Source organism: Agelaius phoeniceus, chromosome 5 (genome assembly GCF_051311805.1).
Source record: "Agelaius phoeniceus isolate bAgePho1 chromosome 5, bAgePho1.hap1, whole genome shotgun sequence".
NCBI lineage: Eukaryota > Metazoa > Chordata > Aves > Passeriformes > Icteridae > Agelaius > Agelaius phoeniceus.
In genome coordinates, this window is record NC_135269.1 from 28,971,052 (window position 1) to 28,988,592 (window position 17,541).

The following is a 17,541-nucleotide window of genomic DNA, read 5'->3' on the forward strand; positions in this document are numbered from 1 at the left end:
TTTAATATCTGTGATAGTCATATAAAGTATATGCTTTTTCTGATTCTTCACTGTATGCAGCTAGACCAAAAACTTTAAAATAAGCCTTTTCAAGAAAATTGGTTGTTTTTATCTAGTGCTCTCAATATTCAGCTTGAGCCAATATTTACCTATTCAGTCAGACTGAAGTTAAAATAAAGAATGAATGATAAGTATTTGTTTAAACTTTGGAAGCCCCCCTCTTTCCTTTCTTTCTTATCTTGGTTTTCTTGATTATCAGCTTGCTGTCACTAATTGCCACACCTAATCACTTTTCCACTAGGAAGCAGCCTGGAACTGATAGGAACCAAATATTTGGAAATATGAGCTATATTGGTTAAAAAATACACCCATTCTGGGAGAGGGGATGTTAATGAAGAGTTCCTCACATGCACATCACCCACCAAGGTGCTGGTCCCTGTGCTGGGCCATGCCACGAGGCCAGGGCACCCACCTCTGATTTGAGTTAATGGCAAAATGTCACTTGACACCCATAAGGTCCTTATTCTTGTGGAGAGGAATGTAAGGGATCATGGGGGGTCACCCTGTGTGCACTGATTTGGAGGTGGATTTGCTGCTCCCACTCCTTATAGAGAGGGAAGAACATCATGAAAGCCTGGTGCACACTCCCAGAGGATGCTGTTTTTGCCATTTGACCCCACGGCCCACCCTGGGGCTGGCTGACATCCTTCTTTCTGCTTCACCCACCGTGTTTCTCTGCCAGGTGATCTTCCCAGCCCTGTCACCGCTGTGTTTCTCTGCCAGGTGATCTTCCCAGCCCTGTCACCACTGTGTTTCTCTGCCAGGTGATCTTCCGAGCGCTGTCGCCGCCCTACGCCGCGGAGGACCCGTACAGCGCGGAGGCCCAGGCGCAGCTGAAGATCACCAACCTGCGGGTGCGGCTGCTGCAGCGGCAGGGCTGTCCCTGCCTGGCGGCCAGCCCAGCCCCGCAGCCCCCGCCAGCCCTGCACTACGCCATCTACGACTTCATCGTCAAGGGCAGCTGCTTCTGCAATGGCCACGCTGACCACTGCATCCCTGTCGCTGGATTCAGGCCCAGCAAGGCGGCTGGCGTTTTCCATGTGGTAAGTACATGCACCCAACAATGTCTCACAATACAAAACACTGCAGGAAAGCAGAATTTTGAAAATAGTAAGGGACTATATAGAGTATGGTGTAGGTCCAAGGACGCAATCAATATTTGACATTTGATGCCCTGAGCTCCAAGCACAGTGAGCAGAAATGGTCTTTACAAAGGGGGTGGTCTCCATGTGGGGCTGAAGTGCTGAACTTCCTTTGTGTCTTGGTGTAGGACTCTCATCGTTTTCAAAGGTGCTCCACAGTAGTTTATTTATTTCAGGTAAATCTTTAAGAATAATTAAATTGCTGACATCCATCTTTCCCCAAATGCTGACTTGCAATAACACAATATCTAAAGGATAAAAAAATGCAGGGCATTTTGGTAACAAAAGAGGGAGGAGAGCTTCCCTGAAGATACGAGGCATCATGTAACTACCATTGCTTCTGGAGGATCCAAGGATATTGGGTTGGGTCTTGAACCAAGGGGATAGAGATGGGTTTTGACTCGCACTCATGGGCTTTCTATTGCACTTTGCAATACCTTTCTCTGGATAAAAACTCTGTGCTCTGGTTTTGAGGGGACTCCCATCACAAGAGCTCTGAGCTCCAATTCCTAAGGACCCACCAAGACCTAGACTTCTGGGAAGCAAGAGGCACTAACCCATAGGGCAGGTGACAGGCACAGCAGTGGCCAACACATTGGATGCCTGTGGTATGGCATGCATGTAGCCAGCCAGTCCAGGGACACTGGGTGCCACCAGCACATCTTATCCTTTCTGCTCATCCAGGCTGGCTCTGAAAGCTCTGGCTTTGCTGGAGGAAGAGCAGTAGGGAAAGACAGAACAGCCAAACATACTGTACTGAATGTTAGACAGAGAAAGATCACTAAAAAAAAAGAGGCAGTTAGTCTAGGTAAGGAGTCCAGCTCTTTGGGGAGCTCTCATTTCACTTAATTACAGTCTCAGACATGAAGCAGACAGGATGTTTCCCTTCCACTAGAGCTAGCCTTGCAACATCTTGAAAATATACCAGTTTGAAAGCGTGCAGCTCTGTGATTGATAAGAGTGTTTCAAGTAGCACTGCTCTGCTTTCTGCAGATGTCCCCTGAGTGAAAGTCTTTGAAAGGAGCTGTTTGCTCAGGATTATTTTGGTGGGATACAATTGCATGGGAGCATGCCCTGGAGCACCACTGAGAGTTGTAACAGAGCCTGCAGCCAAATAGGCCTCCAGTACAGCTACAGGCTGTGGCAACCATAGTGTGCAGGTAACAGGCAGGGCTGGGAGAAGGAAGCAAGTGCCAAAATCACACTGAAAACGGAGCAAGAAATAGCAACAAACCCCTGTGCTGGCCCCGAGGGGGAAATTCAACTCTGGTTATAAATGTTTATGTGGCAGGAGTCCCAAAGGTGACGTTTCTGCAGTGAGGCTGACTCATTTTGCTGTGTCATAATGTGCTTTACTTACCCCCCATCCTGCATGTCCCGTGAGGGCTGTGCCAGTGTAGGGGTGACATAGCCCCATGGTTTGCAGGGAGGGTCAAGGTGTGGTAAGAGCTTTTCTCTCCCAATACCACCTCTTCCATCATAGAGCTGGGGCAGTTTTGGCTGAGCCTAGTCCATGCCTGGCTCCTGTGGCATGAGGCTACTGCTGTTTGGGGACTGCAGTGGCACCCACCTCCTGCAACCCAGCCTGGGGTTTGCCAGTGCATTGCATCAAGATTGGAAGAGAGAACTATTTCCAAGGTGATAGCAAGAATTCATCACACATGGGAATGAACAGAAAAGGGACAAAAGATTGCAATGTCCATGGCTGTTTAGGTGGTAGAAGTGAAAAAACTTCTGAAAAGAGAGTAGGATTTTAGAGAGGGAGCATTTTTATACATTTCAGCTAAAAAACTCACAGAAAACATAAATCTGAAGAATTATGACCAGTTATTCAAGAGGTTGATGGAGATTTCAGTATAGTCTTTATCAACCTCTACCTACCAAGGGTTTTATCAGAACCATCAGTGTAAAACTGAGGACAACAGAAGCAGGGAAGCACAGTATCATTTCACAATACAATTATAAAATCTGGCTCTGTTTTTATGCTTGTTTAGACAAGAGCACTCCTGAAGAATATGCTCTAAGTTAGAGTTAACATCGAAATCGAAGCTTGTTTAAGATCGTTTAATAAAAAACCAAACAACTTTTCCAAAAAATCTTTGTGGCAGTTTTCTTAACCCCCCACTTGTTCTCAGCCTATAGGCAAAATCCTAACTGCAGCCTTAGTTTCAGTCCCTGCCTGGCCAGCAGAAGACACAGATGTGATATATTTATCTTTCTCTTGGGCTGCTCTGGGCAGTAAGCTGGGGAATCCCAGCAGCACTGGGCACAGCTGCCAGGTCTCAGTCAGATCTCACAGAGTGAGCAGAAGCATTTCAGCCACCTCACCCAGAGACAATCTGACAACAGAGTGTGGGTATGTGAGAATGCTAGGGGCTGCTGCTCTGGCAGGTTTGATGCAGGATCCTGACCCAAGGGGCCAGGATGGTAAGCTTGGGGCATGGGCCCAGCTTGCTGCCACAGGATTCCTCTCATTGGATGTACTTTTTTCTTGAGATCTTGGCAATTTTGTTGAGAAAGTGACAGTTTTGAGGGTAAATATTGTGAGTGGCTGAAGTGAGGCCACAAGTCCACTTGGCCATGAGATAATACTTACTTGGAACACCCTCAGCATGTGGGCTTGGGATGCAAACAGGGTGGAACAAAGGGGGGCTCCTTCTACCCTGGCAGAAGCAGCTCTAACTTCATTTTCTGGGGTGGAGAAACCTCTGTCTGCAATCTGTCTGAGCCAAGTCAAAGCAAAGTTCAACTTGACAGAGTCTGGTAGGAGATTTGTTTCTGTCCCGTCATCACCGTCTAGCTGCAAAACTCTCCATGATGCTCCTCTCCTCCTGGCAATTCCCCCACCTACCCTTTTCCTAAAAGAGAATGGAATTTGTGCAGGAAAACTCTGGTTTTGTTTGAGTGTCAGAAGTGCCATGTCAGCCTTTAGGTGAATTCTGAATATACAGGTGGAACTTCTGGTCTAGCAGAAGGTGTATTTCCATGAGCTCCCCAGAGAAGACCTGTCTGCCTGGGATGGCAAGGGCTGCTCCTCATGGGTAGTATGATCCTGTCTGTCCCTTGTTGGACACTTGTGTGCAACAGGCAACTGTCAGGTTGATACAGATACACTTTCTCTCTTTCCTACTTCTCCCAAATTTATTCAAAAGGTCACTACTCAAATCTCATCAGCAAAAGCCCAGTGCATACCCAGGAAAAGATATGCATGTACAGACCTCCTACCTTACCATGCTAAGCAGCTGATCACTTCTTGAGCTGCATTACATGGCAAACCACAAATATGAGCAAACAAATGAGTTTACATAAATAGGAGATCCCTCCTGATCTTCAGTGGACATGAGAAAACTGTTTTTTCCTCTGATCTGTGGCACAGGAGCTTCTTGCCCTTTGCCAGTACCTCTGCACATGGAGCCATTGCACTGCATGCTTGCTCTGCATGCCTCTTACCAGCTAAAGCATCCCCATGGCCTGCTTGCAGCAGTGGCAAGTGGCACGCAAGAGGAGAGGCAAGTGTTGTGTAAGCCTGGAGATAAGTAGCATCTTGCAATTTAGGAATCCAAAGTGGGGAAAGCAAACCCAGAGGTACCTCACCTGGGTTTTGCAGTTCTGTCTCAAGGTGAGAGCTGGAGTTCATTCATCTCAGAGGCTCCTTGGACCTCCCTGAATGCAGATTCCTGCAGCTTAGCCAGCTGATCTCTCCAAGCTTATTCCATAGTTATGAAGGTTGGGATCCTGGGTGCACCAAGATACTCTGCTAAAGCACTTTTGTGTAGTTAGGCAGGGTGAATGTTTCCCCCCACTTCCCATGTGGCCAACCCAGTGGCTGTTATAAATTGTTATCATGCTACTGACATCAAAAGATGTTCAAGGTCTTCCAGAGCAACGCTGACAGAAGCCTATTGTACAAGGAATTTAAAAAAACACGACTGCACAGCCCCCACACCCTGGACAACAAGCTTTGTATTCTTTCACAAGAACAAGATAGGATATGAGAATTTTCTCATGCATAAATTTGGTTGTCTGGTGCTTTGGGAAAAGAATACCTCTCCATGTGCTGACAGCCACTGGTAGGCATTGGTTCTAAAACTGGCACAGCAGTTGAAGCACAACACAGTTTAAAAGTATGGTTAGAGACTCAGTGTGAATGCTGCCATTTTCCCTTAGGCTAGAATCATGCCCATTTTCCATGAAAGCTAAAAAAAAAAAAAAAAAACACGAGAGAGAGAGAGGGAAAAAATACAGTTTTAACAGTTCCAAAAAGGAAATTCTATTAAAAGCAGTTGCCCCTCCCAGCTATTTAGACTGTTTACGCTATCAGGTCTTTGGGACATTGATTTTCTTTTAGTGTGCATTTGTGTTGGACTCCATATAGTGGGTGAATTCTTATAATATAAATCAATTTATAACAGGTGACTGAAAGCATTTTTCCCTCAGCGCAGCAGTCTTTGTTACTGCCTAACATTTTGGAACATGATAAATATGGGGAAAAGGATTTTATAGGATTCAACTAAAGAAAAAGCCCTATGTATTTGCAATGTGAAAGGAAGCACTGGAAGGTTATAATTTGGCAACAAAAGGCTCTGGAAGGAAGCATGCCCTAGCAACTGTCTTTGTATAGAGAAATCAGTCGCTCGTTTATCTTACAGAAGGCAACTTTTGTAACACTCTTTGCATTGTGCCCTCCAATGACTGACGTTGCGACTGGGCTGTCAAGCTAAGAAGGGGAACAGTGTGAAAGTGAACTGGGGTATAAAGACCCCATGACAAAATGAAAAATGTTATAGGAAGGCCTTGCTGCTTAAATGAGTCAGGAGCCGTGTGAATGCTTAAAGGAGTGAGACATACTGGCAATTGTGTTTGTGTACTTAGTGATGCTCCATAATGACCCTAGTGGGTATGCCTTACAGCTAGCTATAAGCTGAGGTGAATGAAAAGGGAAGAAAATATGTGCTTTTCCCCCTGTTAATGCACAGGGATCAGACTCTGAGATTCTGCCTTCAGAAAGGTGCTGAGATGCTGGAGAAATCCTGAAGGCCAGGTATGTCATTTTCCCAGTCTACCTTGTGTCCCAGCAGAGCTGCTGGGCTGGTTTCTCAGCCCCGTCTCCCAGCTGCTCTGTGGCATGACAGGGTATTTGCATGGCAGACCAGTCTCGCAAGTGGCCCTCCTACAGCTCCTAGAGACATTAATTTTGTCCAGTGTAGACAGTCTGTTGGCTGTTTTTCACCTGCTGCCACTTCTCCTTGTATTACCCCTTCTTGACCTTTCTCATATTTCTAGCTCTCATAGGATTTCTTTATTACTAAAAAAAATACATGTCTACCTATGGGCTGCAAGAAAGGGCTTGCTAGTATCCACCTTTTTTGTTGTTTACAATGCATAAAAATGTTTGCTGTCATGCTGGAATTATGTAAAAGAAAGAAGATATTTTCTTCAGTGGGATAAAGCTAGGTTGGAGAGACATTTCAATGCAGAGCTGTTTTGGGTGGTAGTAATTGTAATGCTATTTTAAGAGAACAAATACATCAGCCTGGGGCAAGGTTTTTGAATCACTTAGGCTGACTTTTCATTAAACTTCTGTGAAAAAGGAATATGGAAAAGAAGGTACTAACTAAATGGTTGCCCTGAAAAGCAAGCTATTAAGGACTCTGTTTCCCTCTGCTCCCTCGGTTTGACTGCCCTTTTAGCTTCTTCCTTAGTGGGTCTGCACCCCACACTCCACCTGGCTGAGAGGGGTTGGGGCCACTATGAAACATGAGGGGACCGTGGAGAGGCAAAGTTTTCTCAGCCCATTTAAGTAGCAGTGCTGTAAAGGCACAGCAGTGTCCAAATTGGGAAACCTGCTGCCTTTTCCAAAGCTTACTCCCAAAGTTTGGGGTCTGGGTAGCTGCTTCTGATGCAGAAGCGGGGTCAGCCAGGCCATTGCATCTGCCAGGCCTCTGCAGGCGTTCACCCAAATAGGAATCCCACTGAGATTATGGGTGCCCAGCCCTGCAGCAAGCAGGGACACACAGGTTTGCAGTGTGCATTGCAGGCTGGGCTACTGAGCAGCCATGGCAGGCCCTGCCCAGGTGAGCAGAGGGCATGTGGCATCCACAGAGGCATCTGCACTTGGGAGGGAGCAGCTGATGGAGGCAGGTTGTGATAAACCCTGAGGAAAGGAAACTGCAAGGCAGCACCCTTAGGATAAGAATGGGGAACATGTACCTCCTGGCCCAGCTGGACAGCACCCACTCAGGCAGGAGCCCAAGCCCACGGGCCTCTGTGCTAGTCCTGTGCTTGCCTTTGCACAGACAGCAGAATTTTGCTACTCTGTTATTTTTTAAGCTTTCCAGACAGACCATTTGTTTCCTTTTGCCCAGGTGCATGGCACCTTTACAAGCAATCAATACCAGGAGTGTCATGCCATGCTCTGCCTCTGAGTCTATCTAGATAAACACCAGCTGCTTGATTTGCATCATCTCCAACTTGGCTCTTTTGCAGCTGTCCTTGCCACAGTGTGAGAGACCACAAGTCTTCCATTGCTGCAACAGTTTTTTAATTATGTACAACTTCTTTCCTTAGAGTTCACATACAGATTAATATTAATATGTTGGTGCACAGCTATTCAGTGGTTTATTTATTAGCTCTGCATGCCAAATTAATGGTGGCACAGCAGATTTTTGTAATACCCCTCCTATTCTGTTTTATTTTCACCCACCTTCCTTTATTTCAGCAATGCAGCAATGTTCTATTCTAAAGTACTTGGGCTTTCAGAAAATCCAAGCTCTTGCTCTTTAGAGCCATGAAAGCTCCTTGGTGAGGCATTTTGCCTTGCTGTCTGCTGGTGTCTTGGGATGCTTAATCCTTTGAGGGTTTCTGAGGTGCTGCTGAGTTTTGGATGAGTTTTTGGATTATTAATGCTGAGCAGCCTCTGGATGATTGATTGAGTCCCCACTGATTCTTTGTGTGGCTTTGGCAAGGAGCAAACTGAATTTGGAGGGTGAGACTCCAGGCTGTAGGCTCAGAAAGGGGGAGCACACATCCCCACAGTAATCACAAGTGTCCCCATGTCTGAGACAATTTCAATTGCAATTCTTCTCCCATGTCCTTCTCACTTTGGCATCATAATTGCAAAAGCACCAAAGGACCCTCTGGTTTTGACCATGGCACCCTCTGACTCCTTACAGTCACCTTCCCTTCTTGATCATGTGTGTCCTGGGTCTGGTGGGTCCCTCTACCCTTACAGCTGGGACAGTCCTGTGAGGAAGGGTTTCTGGAGGATGTCTTTGGCCACATATGTGGTTCAGGCTAGTATGTCTAGCCCTAACCACTCAATGGACAAAGGTCTTGCAAGAAACTCCTACCAAAAGTGGCATCAAAGAGTTAGGACACCATCAAAACCACCAGAAGATGACCAGTATAAGTTCAGTCATCTTCTGTTTCCATGCAGGTTTTAAATTTGTGTGAAGAGATTCTGTAACATTGGTTTGTGTGTGCACCTTGCCTAAAAAATATGAGATAGAAATTTATCGGCGAGTGGTAATTTAGGAAAGGGAGGTATCTGAAAGCTTGAAGAACATTTTGTTGGTTGTAGCAAAAATGAAAATATGAAAACACAAAACACACTTTGAGAACTAAATATACCCTCCACAAGTTTGTTGTTTCTTTTCTATGTTTACTTCTCATTCTTTTCAGACATTAGCACACATTTAAGCTTATATCAATACAGTAAACCAGGCAGACCAAGTAGTATCTGCAGTGAAACTAACTAATACCTGTGATGAGGCCAGATAGCACAAAAAAACAATGTTAGCTTAGTATTTTCACTTTAGCTTAGATGCTCGTGCATTCTGACTCCATCCGTACCTATCCATTGCTTACAAAGCACAGCTGCTGTTTGTATTTTTTGATGATCTGACATTTTAATGGGACAGGAATGAATTCAAGAAGTTTTTGAAAGATCTTGCTATTTTCATTTCTGCTTAAAACTCTTGGAAGGACTTTTCAGGTCAGTTTTGAAATTTTATCTGTCCTGGTTACATTTGACTCCTGTAAGATAGCAACTGAAATAAATTAATTAATCTATTCAAATGAATAAATCAGAAAGTCACCATAAGCCAGGAGTGTGTGAGGTGTGTGTGCACCTATGTAATGAGCAGGAGCTGTTTACAACATGTTCAAGGTCCTCTTCTGTTTTGTTTACTCTTCAGGCTTTTCACAGGAACCTTTTTGTGTGGCAGTCTCGACAGCAACTGATGCAGTTAGGGAGAGCACACTTGTAAAACCAAAGTTAAACTCTGTGGAAGGCAGATTTTCCAGTAGCAATTAAAGCCATGCCCAGCTCCAGGCTGGATCACCAGGTGCCCCAGCCGCCCTGTGCTCCCCTCAATGCCAAAAGCAGCAGCAGCTGGTGCAGCTCCGTTGGTTTTATGGCCAGCTTGTGGCATGAGCACAGGGCCACGCTGGCAGCGCAGACTGGGGCCCCTGGCTCGATCACGAGCAGCAGGAGAAGCTGAACTCTGCATTTAAAAGCAAAATGTGGAGCAGAGTAAAGCTGCAAACACAGGCACATATCAAAATAGCTACAGTAGGCAGCTACCTGCCATGCTCCATGGGAAAAGGCAGGGCCTTCATTCTTGCCAGCAGAGCCATGCTGCTGCAGAGCTTGATCTTGTTGCATCCAGGCACTGCCGGCTGCTCGTGCCCTCTAGCCACATCCTGTTTTCTTTGCATTTGCCAACAGGGTGAGTAATGCCAGCGACTGACAGGGCAGCTGGCACCAAGTGTGCTGTGCTGGCTTTTCATCTCTAATTACCCCCGTACACTGGGCTGTCTAGCTGTTAAATTATCTGTCATGAACATGTCCGAGTATAGTCAGTCACTTGGGGCCTTGTGCTGTCCTTGATTCTTCCTTTGTGGGGCAAAAATTCTCCCTAGGATGAGTAGATATTTATGTTTCAGGGGGTTGATTTTCCTTTTTCTCATACTTATTTTTGCTGGAGATAGCTGGGCACACAGAGCTGAGTGCTGAGATTGTAGGTGCTATTCCTGCAGTACTGCAAAGGTGTATTCATGTTTATGAGAGAGAAAAAGAGAAAGGTTTTACAGTGTTTCTCAAGGGTGCTTTGAATCCCGGCATTTTTTTAAATCTCTCCTGGAAATTCATGCTGCATCTGGAAACGGCTAAAGACGTTTTTAGATCTCAAAAAAAAAAAAAAAAAAAAAGTAATATACCATGAGTAATTAATTAGCAAAGTAATTACCAAAAGTAATATGTCATGTTGTACAATACCATGACATGCAGATCTACACATACTAACCTAACTGAAAGTGTAACTACAGAATATTTGCCCCTGGCTGAACTGGACACCATGCTATATCCCTCCTTCTAGTCAATGCAACAGCATGTAGCTGGCATGCTATTTCCTGTGTGTGGGCATTGCTTGGGCCCCAGAGACTCTGGCCTTTGCTGTGGGTGATCCTTGCTCTCTTTCCCCTACCAGGTCCATGGGAAATGCATGTGCAAGCACAACACTGCAGGGTCCCACTGCCAGCACTGCGCTCCGCTGTACAACGACCAGCCTTGGCAGGCTGCTGATGGCAAGACTGGAGCCCCCAGGGAGTGTCAGTGTAAGTAGCCAGTCAGGAACGGTGTCTCCAGATCCTTGCCAGAGTGAAATGCTTCCTCCATGCGTGCCTTTCTCCTGTGTGTCCGAGAGCAGCACATCCTGAGGTGGTGGGGAGGTGCTTTCCAAGCAGCTCAGCAGTGAAGAGGCACTGCCACACCCCTGCCCAGCACCCACCATGTGTTTGTGTGGCCAGGGCAGCCCTGTTTGCACAGCCCCTCACTTGGCAATCCTCACCAGACCATGATGTCTGTTGGTTTGGCCTTTCTCTGGGACCCAAGTGCATCTCTTGGGGGAAAGGTCTGCTGCTGTAGGCAGTCTGCAGCCTACCAGGGTACCTTGGAGCTGACAAGGGGCCAGATTTGTCCTATCCATGGACACCACTGACAAACACCTTTGCAGGAGGTATGACTTTCTGCTGCTGGGTGTGGGCTCTGCTCACCCCTGGGCACTGAGGGCAGGAGCAGCCATGGGCTCTGGAGGTTTGTAGATCAGTTCTGCAGTGCCAGGGGGGATGCCTAGGGAGAGTGCTGCAAGCAGGGGAATGCAGAGGTCATGGAGCCATGTGCTTCAGTAAGGGCAGCAGTCTAGGCAGAAGGGTGCTGAGGACTCTCCACACCACCCCAGGAAGGCTTGCAGGCCTGCTGAGTGCCATCCTGCCCTGGCTACAGTGCTATCCATACATAAGCAACCATCAGCCTGCCAGTGTGGGCTATGGTCATGCTCACTGCAGTATGGATGATCCCTGAGGGAACGACAGTGAATTCCTACTCACACCAGCAGCATTTGATGAGCAGGCATTGGAACAGGTCTCACTTGACCCTTGACTTCAGTTGTGTGGGCATGCAGACTTCCTCCACTGCCAGCACAGGGTAAGGAGGATGCTTGTACTCTCTCACACACCTATCCTCCACCTGCCTTTTTCCTCCCTCAGCTGTGGGGTAATATCCTGACAGCACCCTCATGGCAGATGTTGTATAGGGCAGTGTTGATTTCTAAAGCTGGGAGGGAAGGATCCTTCCTCAGCAGGACCGGTAAATGTGGGTCTCTCTGTTCTGGCCTGACCACCTGTGGCTGTCCTTGTACTGGAAAACCTGTATTGGAAATAAAAGAATTAAAGAAAATACTTTTTCTTAAACGTTATCTCCAGAGGTTGGGAAGTGTAGATGAAAATGTAGTGCTACTTCAGGCATTCAAATGAATAACAGCTTCATAGGCCAAGTCCCTGTTCCAAAACGTGATTTTGAGTTTTTGTGTCTCTTTTCTATAAACCAGTACCTTTCACAGCCTTAATGAGTTTTTCTGTTCCCTTTGGCTTTGCCTCAGCGTGCAAGTGCAATGGGCACGCCGACACTTGTCATTTTGACATGGCTGCGTGGCTGGCGTCGGGCAATCGCAGCGGCGGCGTCTGTGACAACTGCCAGCACAACACGGAAGGGCAGCACTGCCAGCACTGCAAGCTGGGCTTCTACCGCGACCTCAGGAGGCCCTTCTCTGCCCCAGACGCCTGCAAACGTAAGTCAGCAGCCACGTACTGCTGAAGGGCTTCTCAAGGGGGAAAGGGTCAAACCAAAGGTGAGATCTTCTTGCCCTTCCTTGGAGCAATCTTCTTGCTTCACTGAAGGACTGGGAGCTCTTTGAATCCTCTTTGTGATACTGCTTGCAAAAAGCAACGGTGATATTTGCAGGGTGAAAATCTACAGATGCTGTTGACAAGGATCCCTGTAGCCTGAGGGGAGGGGAAGAGAGATGATTAATTTACTTTCTCCTATTGCTATTTTTGGAGAGGAAAAGCTGCATCTTGTTTTCATGTTCTCCTTGTTTGCAACCTCGGAATGGGGTTCCTCAGCCAGCAGGGGTGCAGCTGATAAATAGCATCGCCCACCAGTTCATGTTCCCAGCAGCAGGTGGGTATGGAAGGACAGACAGGAACACTGTCTGATAACTGATATTCCGGAAGGTGGGATGCTGAGGAGGCAAGACTAAACGCAATGATTCAGGCACATGTGAAATTAAATCTTTCCCAAGCAAAGAAGCAATCCAAAAGCCACACTCCCCAAGGACCACTGTGAGGATCGTGACTCATGATGGGGGACTCCAGATCCCCAAATTATGCTGAGAACATTTTATGGTCAGCTAAATCCAGGGTGCAGGCATGCCCTCCTCTCTGAGCCTACAGCCACCCACTGGCTTCACAACATTTCTCCTCGCTGACTCACCTGCTATGAGGGGGGACCTTCACAAGTGACAGAAAGAAATCCAACTGACACCCTGCCTGTGTCTTTTGAGGAGACACTGAGCACGTCTCTCTCCTCTCAAGGAGAAGTACCTGCATGTAAAGGAAGAGGGAACCCTCCTGCAGTGAGGAGCTGCACCCCAGGCTGGGAACAGCTGCTTTTGTCCTGCTCCCTTGCTGCATATAATCCTCATGAGATTCCTGGCAGTCTGTTGCACAGGTCCTCCTCCTCTCCAGCTTTCACTCATTGCGAGGAGGGGCAGCAACAGCTGAACTGCCTGTTTTACAGCCCTAGTTCTCTTTATGGAAATGGAATTGACCACAGCTCATTGCTTATGTAAATAATTACTTCACTGCTGTAGTATGTACACAATGATTTTTTTAAACAGTGAATTTAATTACTTTAAAAAGTTTCATTACCAACTTGTATACATCAAAGTTCTAAATCTCCTCTGTAATATCAGATACTTTCCCTCCTTAATTATAGCCAGAACTTAGGCAATGAACTTTTGTTTTGGAGTCTCATTAGGAAGAAAACAGGCTTAAGTCTTGCATTAACACACAGAGCAGAGGCTATAAGGTTTTTTCTAACTCGTGGATTCATCCTTGCTGATTAAGAAAGAACAAATAGTATTAATTGACTACTGGTAGGTAATGCATGACAGAAGACTGAAATAAATGTTGCATGGGACCTTCAAGCTCTGAAGCATCATTGTTCTGTGCTTTTGGTACCTTTGCTGGGGTTGTAATTCCTGATATTCTTTACAAGCCAGCTCCCATCAGGGAAGATTATGCACTTTTCTGAGGCAAGTGAAGCTTTGGCCCTGAGCTGAGTGTGGTTTTCTGGCCACCTAAAGACACCACCCTTTACTTTGGAAGCAGTAAAAGCAGTGGCTCTATCTCCTTTGTCACCTCATTCAGTCCATTGAGGGAGGGGAGTTTCATGAAGCTTGTCCTTGTACCAGACTGCCCAGTCCATAATCTGTGGCTGTTTGCAGGGTCCAAGAAGAAGTCAAATAGCACCTCCTGGGCTGGCCAGCACTGAGTGGCTTTTCCTTCCTTGCAAAGCCAGATGGAAACAAGAGGTCTCAGGACATATTGCTGCAAAGCAGCCCCAGCTCAGAGGGAAGGCTGCCAACCCTGTGCACGTGCCTGTGTGCAAGTTAGACCATTGTTAATGAAGTCAGGCAGTACATCACATCATTAACTGTGTGTTAGCCAAATTCCAGGGTTCTTGATTAAAAAGTTTCTCCTCACCTTCATGAGCCAGAGGAAGCTGTGGATTTTAGATTATTAATGGGTATTTTTGTTGATTTATGCCAGTGCTTGGTTCTCTTGGCTTTCTGCATTCATCTCTGAATCTCTGGCCCATGGCATTCCACTTTCCACATTAAAAAAAAAAAAAGTGTTGCCTCCATTACTCTTTAATGTAACAATCCAGCTTTATGGACCACTAGATACTCATGAACTCTGGTATTTAAAAGCCAAAGATAACATATACTTAACAAGAACTGAAAGATACTCTTGAGTATAGTGAGAAAAAGTTTACATTTATTTACCTTCTTCATCAAGTACATCTACTTCATCACTCTTTTTCTTTCTGCATTTATGAATTGCAAAGCATGATACTCCCTCAAGTATCTGAGGAAGACAACTTTTCCTAGCACAAACTGAACTCCACAAATATAGGGATTATCTGAATGCTTTCTTTTCAGAGACCCTGTTACTACAAACTCCCAGATGATTTCTCTCTGGGCTTTTCAAACCCTCACAAAAGCACTCCTCCCTAAGACCCCTTCACCTCTTCACTTCTGGTCTCCTCCTGCCAGGAATGCTCCCTGCACCCAGGGACTCAGCATCTCACAGGGGAGATGGCAGCGGCAGGGCCGTAGAAAATGACTAATGACTGTTAAATTAAATTAGTTAGGATCAATTACAGCCTATGCCTGGAACATTTCCAAGCACCATGCCATGGTCTGCAATAACGAGGGACGTGCGTGGAGCCCTATTATTCTTTCGTGGGAAGGCCATGGCACTGCCTGCTTGTTTCTGGCTCAAGACACCATTATTGTTCAACCATTGAAAATTTAAAAATACCTAGGTCTAAGTAAATAAAGGAGTTGTTAAGCCATAATCTTTAAGGATACTTTAAAGATTCTTGTAGGCAAAGAGTGTATATAATATTTGCTCAGGAGTAGGAGTGTATCTGATAAAATGAAACATTCTGATATTTAAAACACCAATCTGAGGACTCTTTCCCCCTGTCATACCTATGAGTCCTTTTCTTTCCATCCTCATGAGTTTTTAAGCCTTGGCTACAGTACAATTGCAGGCAATAAAATTGAGTTTTATAATTGCCAAGTTTATTTTGCTTTTCAACTGTAGGGTTTTGAAGGTAAATATTTGTCATTTCCAAAGGTTAGCTGGTAACCGAGGAAACCACAACAGTATCACCAATCCAGGGCAGGGAAATCCAGTTCTGCTGGCATCCCACTCACTGATTTTCCATCCCAGTCAGCACGTGCAATGCCAGGACAAGCAGTTGTTAATTCATCTGTGCATGGAAGTCACATGCAGAATACTGTTATGTAGTACTGGCTGGTAAATTAGCATTTTTAACAATGCTGCTTAAAAATCAAAAAAAAAAAGGAAAAGGATCAAGCTTGTGGAAGGTTTCTCTTGATCCAAGGCTAGGGCCCAGCCATTCCTTCTCTCACAGGAGCTCCCTTGGCTGTAGAGACTCACAGCCCCTCTGGTGAAGTGGCCACAGCACATGAGACAGGCATTGTGCAAAAGCCTCAGCCTGAGATCTTACACTCTGCACCTGTGTGTCCACAATCAAATGCCATCCAACACTGCCTCTGGCTACTTTCTCTGCTGCTCAGCTGCTCCTCTCACCTTTCTGGATGGGGGACTCCTACTACCTGTGCTACAGTGAGGTGCAGATTGTGTGGAAAGAGAAAAATGGGGTCTAAAACCAACACAGCACGGCTGCCCACAAGGGACCAATAGCTCCAGATTTCAAACATTGTATAACCAGTCCTGCAATCTTTTCCTTCCTGCCCTTGCCATAGTATGGAAGCACTCCATCCTTTTTCCATGCATTTCTTTCAAATGTGTATAGCATGCTCACATCTGAGCTCTAGAGCCTCATTTCTGTGCTTGGTGCATAGCGATGGGCTTCACTTTATGTCTGCATTGCTCAACAACTTCCCACTGCAGCCCCTCACAAACATTTACTATGTTGGAAATTTGCCCCCCAAACCATTCAGATTAATGCCCTTTAATGTCATCTTGGGCCTTCACCCGATCCAAGAACAAAAACCTTCAATTTGCCAGCCACCAAAGCAGATTGACACCTTGGTGGCTCATTGAGGAGCAGCCAGGAAGGATGGTATCCATGGAAGTGGATATTCAGGCCTGTTGGAAATTACCAGCCTTTACAACACATCTCTTTGTGGCTTTTATTAAAAAGTATAGCCAGCCATTCTCATTTTTAGTTGTCTTTTTAATTACTTATGAGTTTTCTGCTCTTTTTCATAATAACTTTTGTAAATTTAATATTCTTGCTTCACTGTAGTTGTAGTGTAGTTGTAGTGTTGCCACTGATGTTAAACTTTATATTAGGAAAAAAAAAGTGTGTAAAAGAATTGTCTAAAACATAAAAGCTCCCACCCCAATGAGGTTGTATGTAAAATTCAGCTGAAACCTGACCAAAACAGGACCAAATCTCTGGCTGAGCAGTGGGTTTATCTCATTAACTGGAGGAGAATAGAAGAGCCTTAAGTGCCTGATATTTCCCCTGAAGGGCCTGAGGAATGCCAGAAATACCCTCCTCATCTAGTAGGAAAATAGAGCATTTGGCTGAATGTATCAGGTGTAAAACACTTCACAGACTTCAGGAGAAAGGTATGCAAGTTGCAGTGCACGCTGTTGAAAACTATGCTATTAAAGGTACCAGAGTTCAGTGCCTGCAGCTACTTACGCAGTTTGTGGAGAGCCTTTCTAATCTTTTAATTTTATATAATTATATTTGTTTGCGAGTGGAAAGGGTGGGGGAAATTTGGGGATTACTTTGGCAAAGATGTTGGAATCATAGTCGCCTCTAAGTTAACTGCCAATATTAATCTATTTTTTAATATTTTGAAACTATACTCCAGGTATGTCAGATTCCTGAAACCACAAAAATGTTGTCTGAGCAAAATTAAATGTATGTGTGCAGCAATAAGTATTTTAAGAGAAAGAAATATGTTGCCTGTAATGGCTTTCCAGCTCTATTGCCTTCAGAGTTGCAAAATAGAAAGATTGGTATTAGAATTTAGTGAAAATATTCCCTACAGGTATAATTTTCTCAGGAAACTCAATTTTATGCAAATGACACTTTGGGCAAAGGCGTTTCAGCAGGGAATTTTTTGCCATAAAGTGTAAGGCTGACCGTACCATGTCCTGGTACAAACGCTGAGGGAAGAATAGCACACGTCACCCAGTTACT

At 45.5% G+C, this 17,541-nt stretch overlaps 1 protein-coding gene across 2 annotated transcripts in view; it reads left to right on the forward strand.

Annotated features, from left to right (window-relative positions):
- The window catches only part of NTN4 (netrin 4), a 47,968-nt gene that overhangs the window by 20,092 nt on the left and 10,335 nt on the right, over positions 1-17,541 (forward strand). For both annotated transcript variants that reach the window (XM_077178737.1, XM_077178738.1), the window contains exons 3-5: positions 825-1,103; positions 10,691-10,817; positions 12,140-12,328. In XM_077178737.1, the coding sequence (XP_077034852.1) occupies positions 825-1,103; positions 10,691-10,817; positions 12,140-12,328 (595 nt within the window). The remainder of the gene's footprint in view (positions 1-824; positions 1,104-10,690; positions 10,818-12,139; positions 12,329-17,541) is intronic.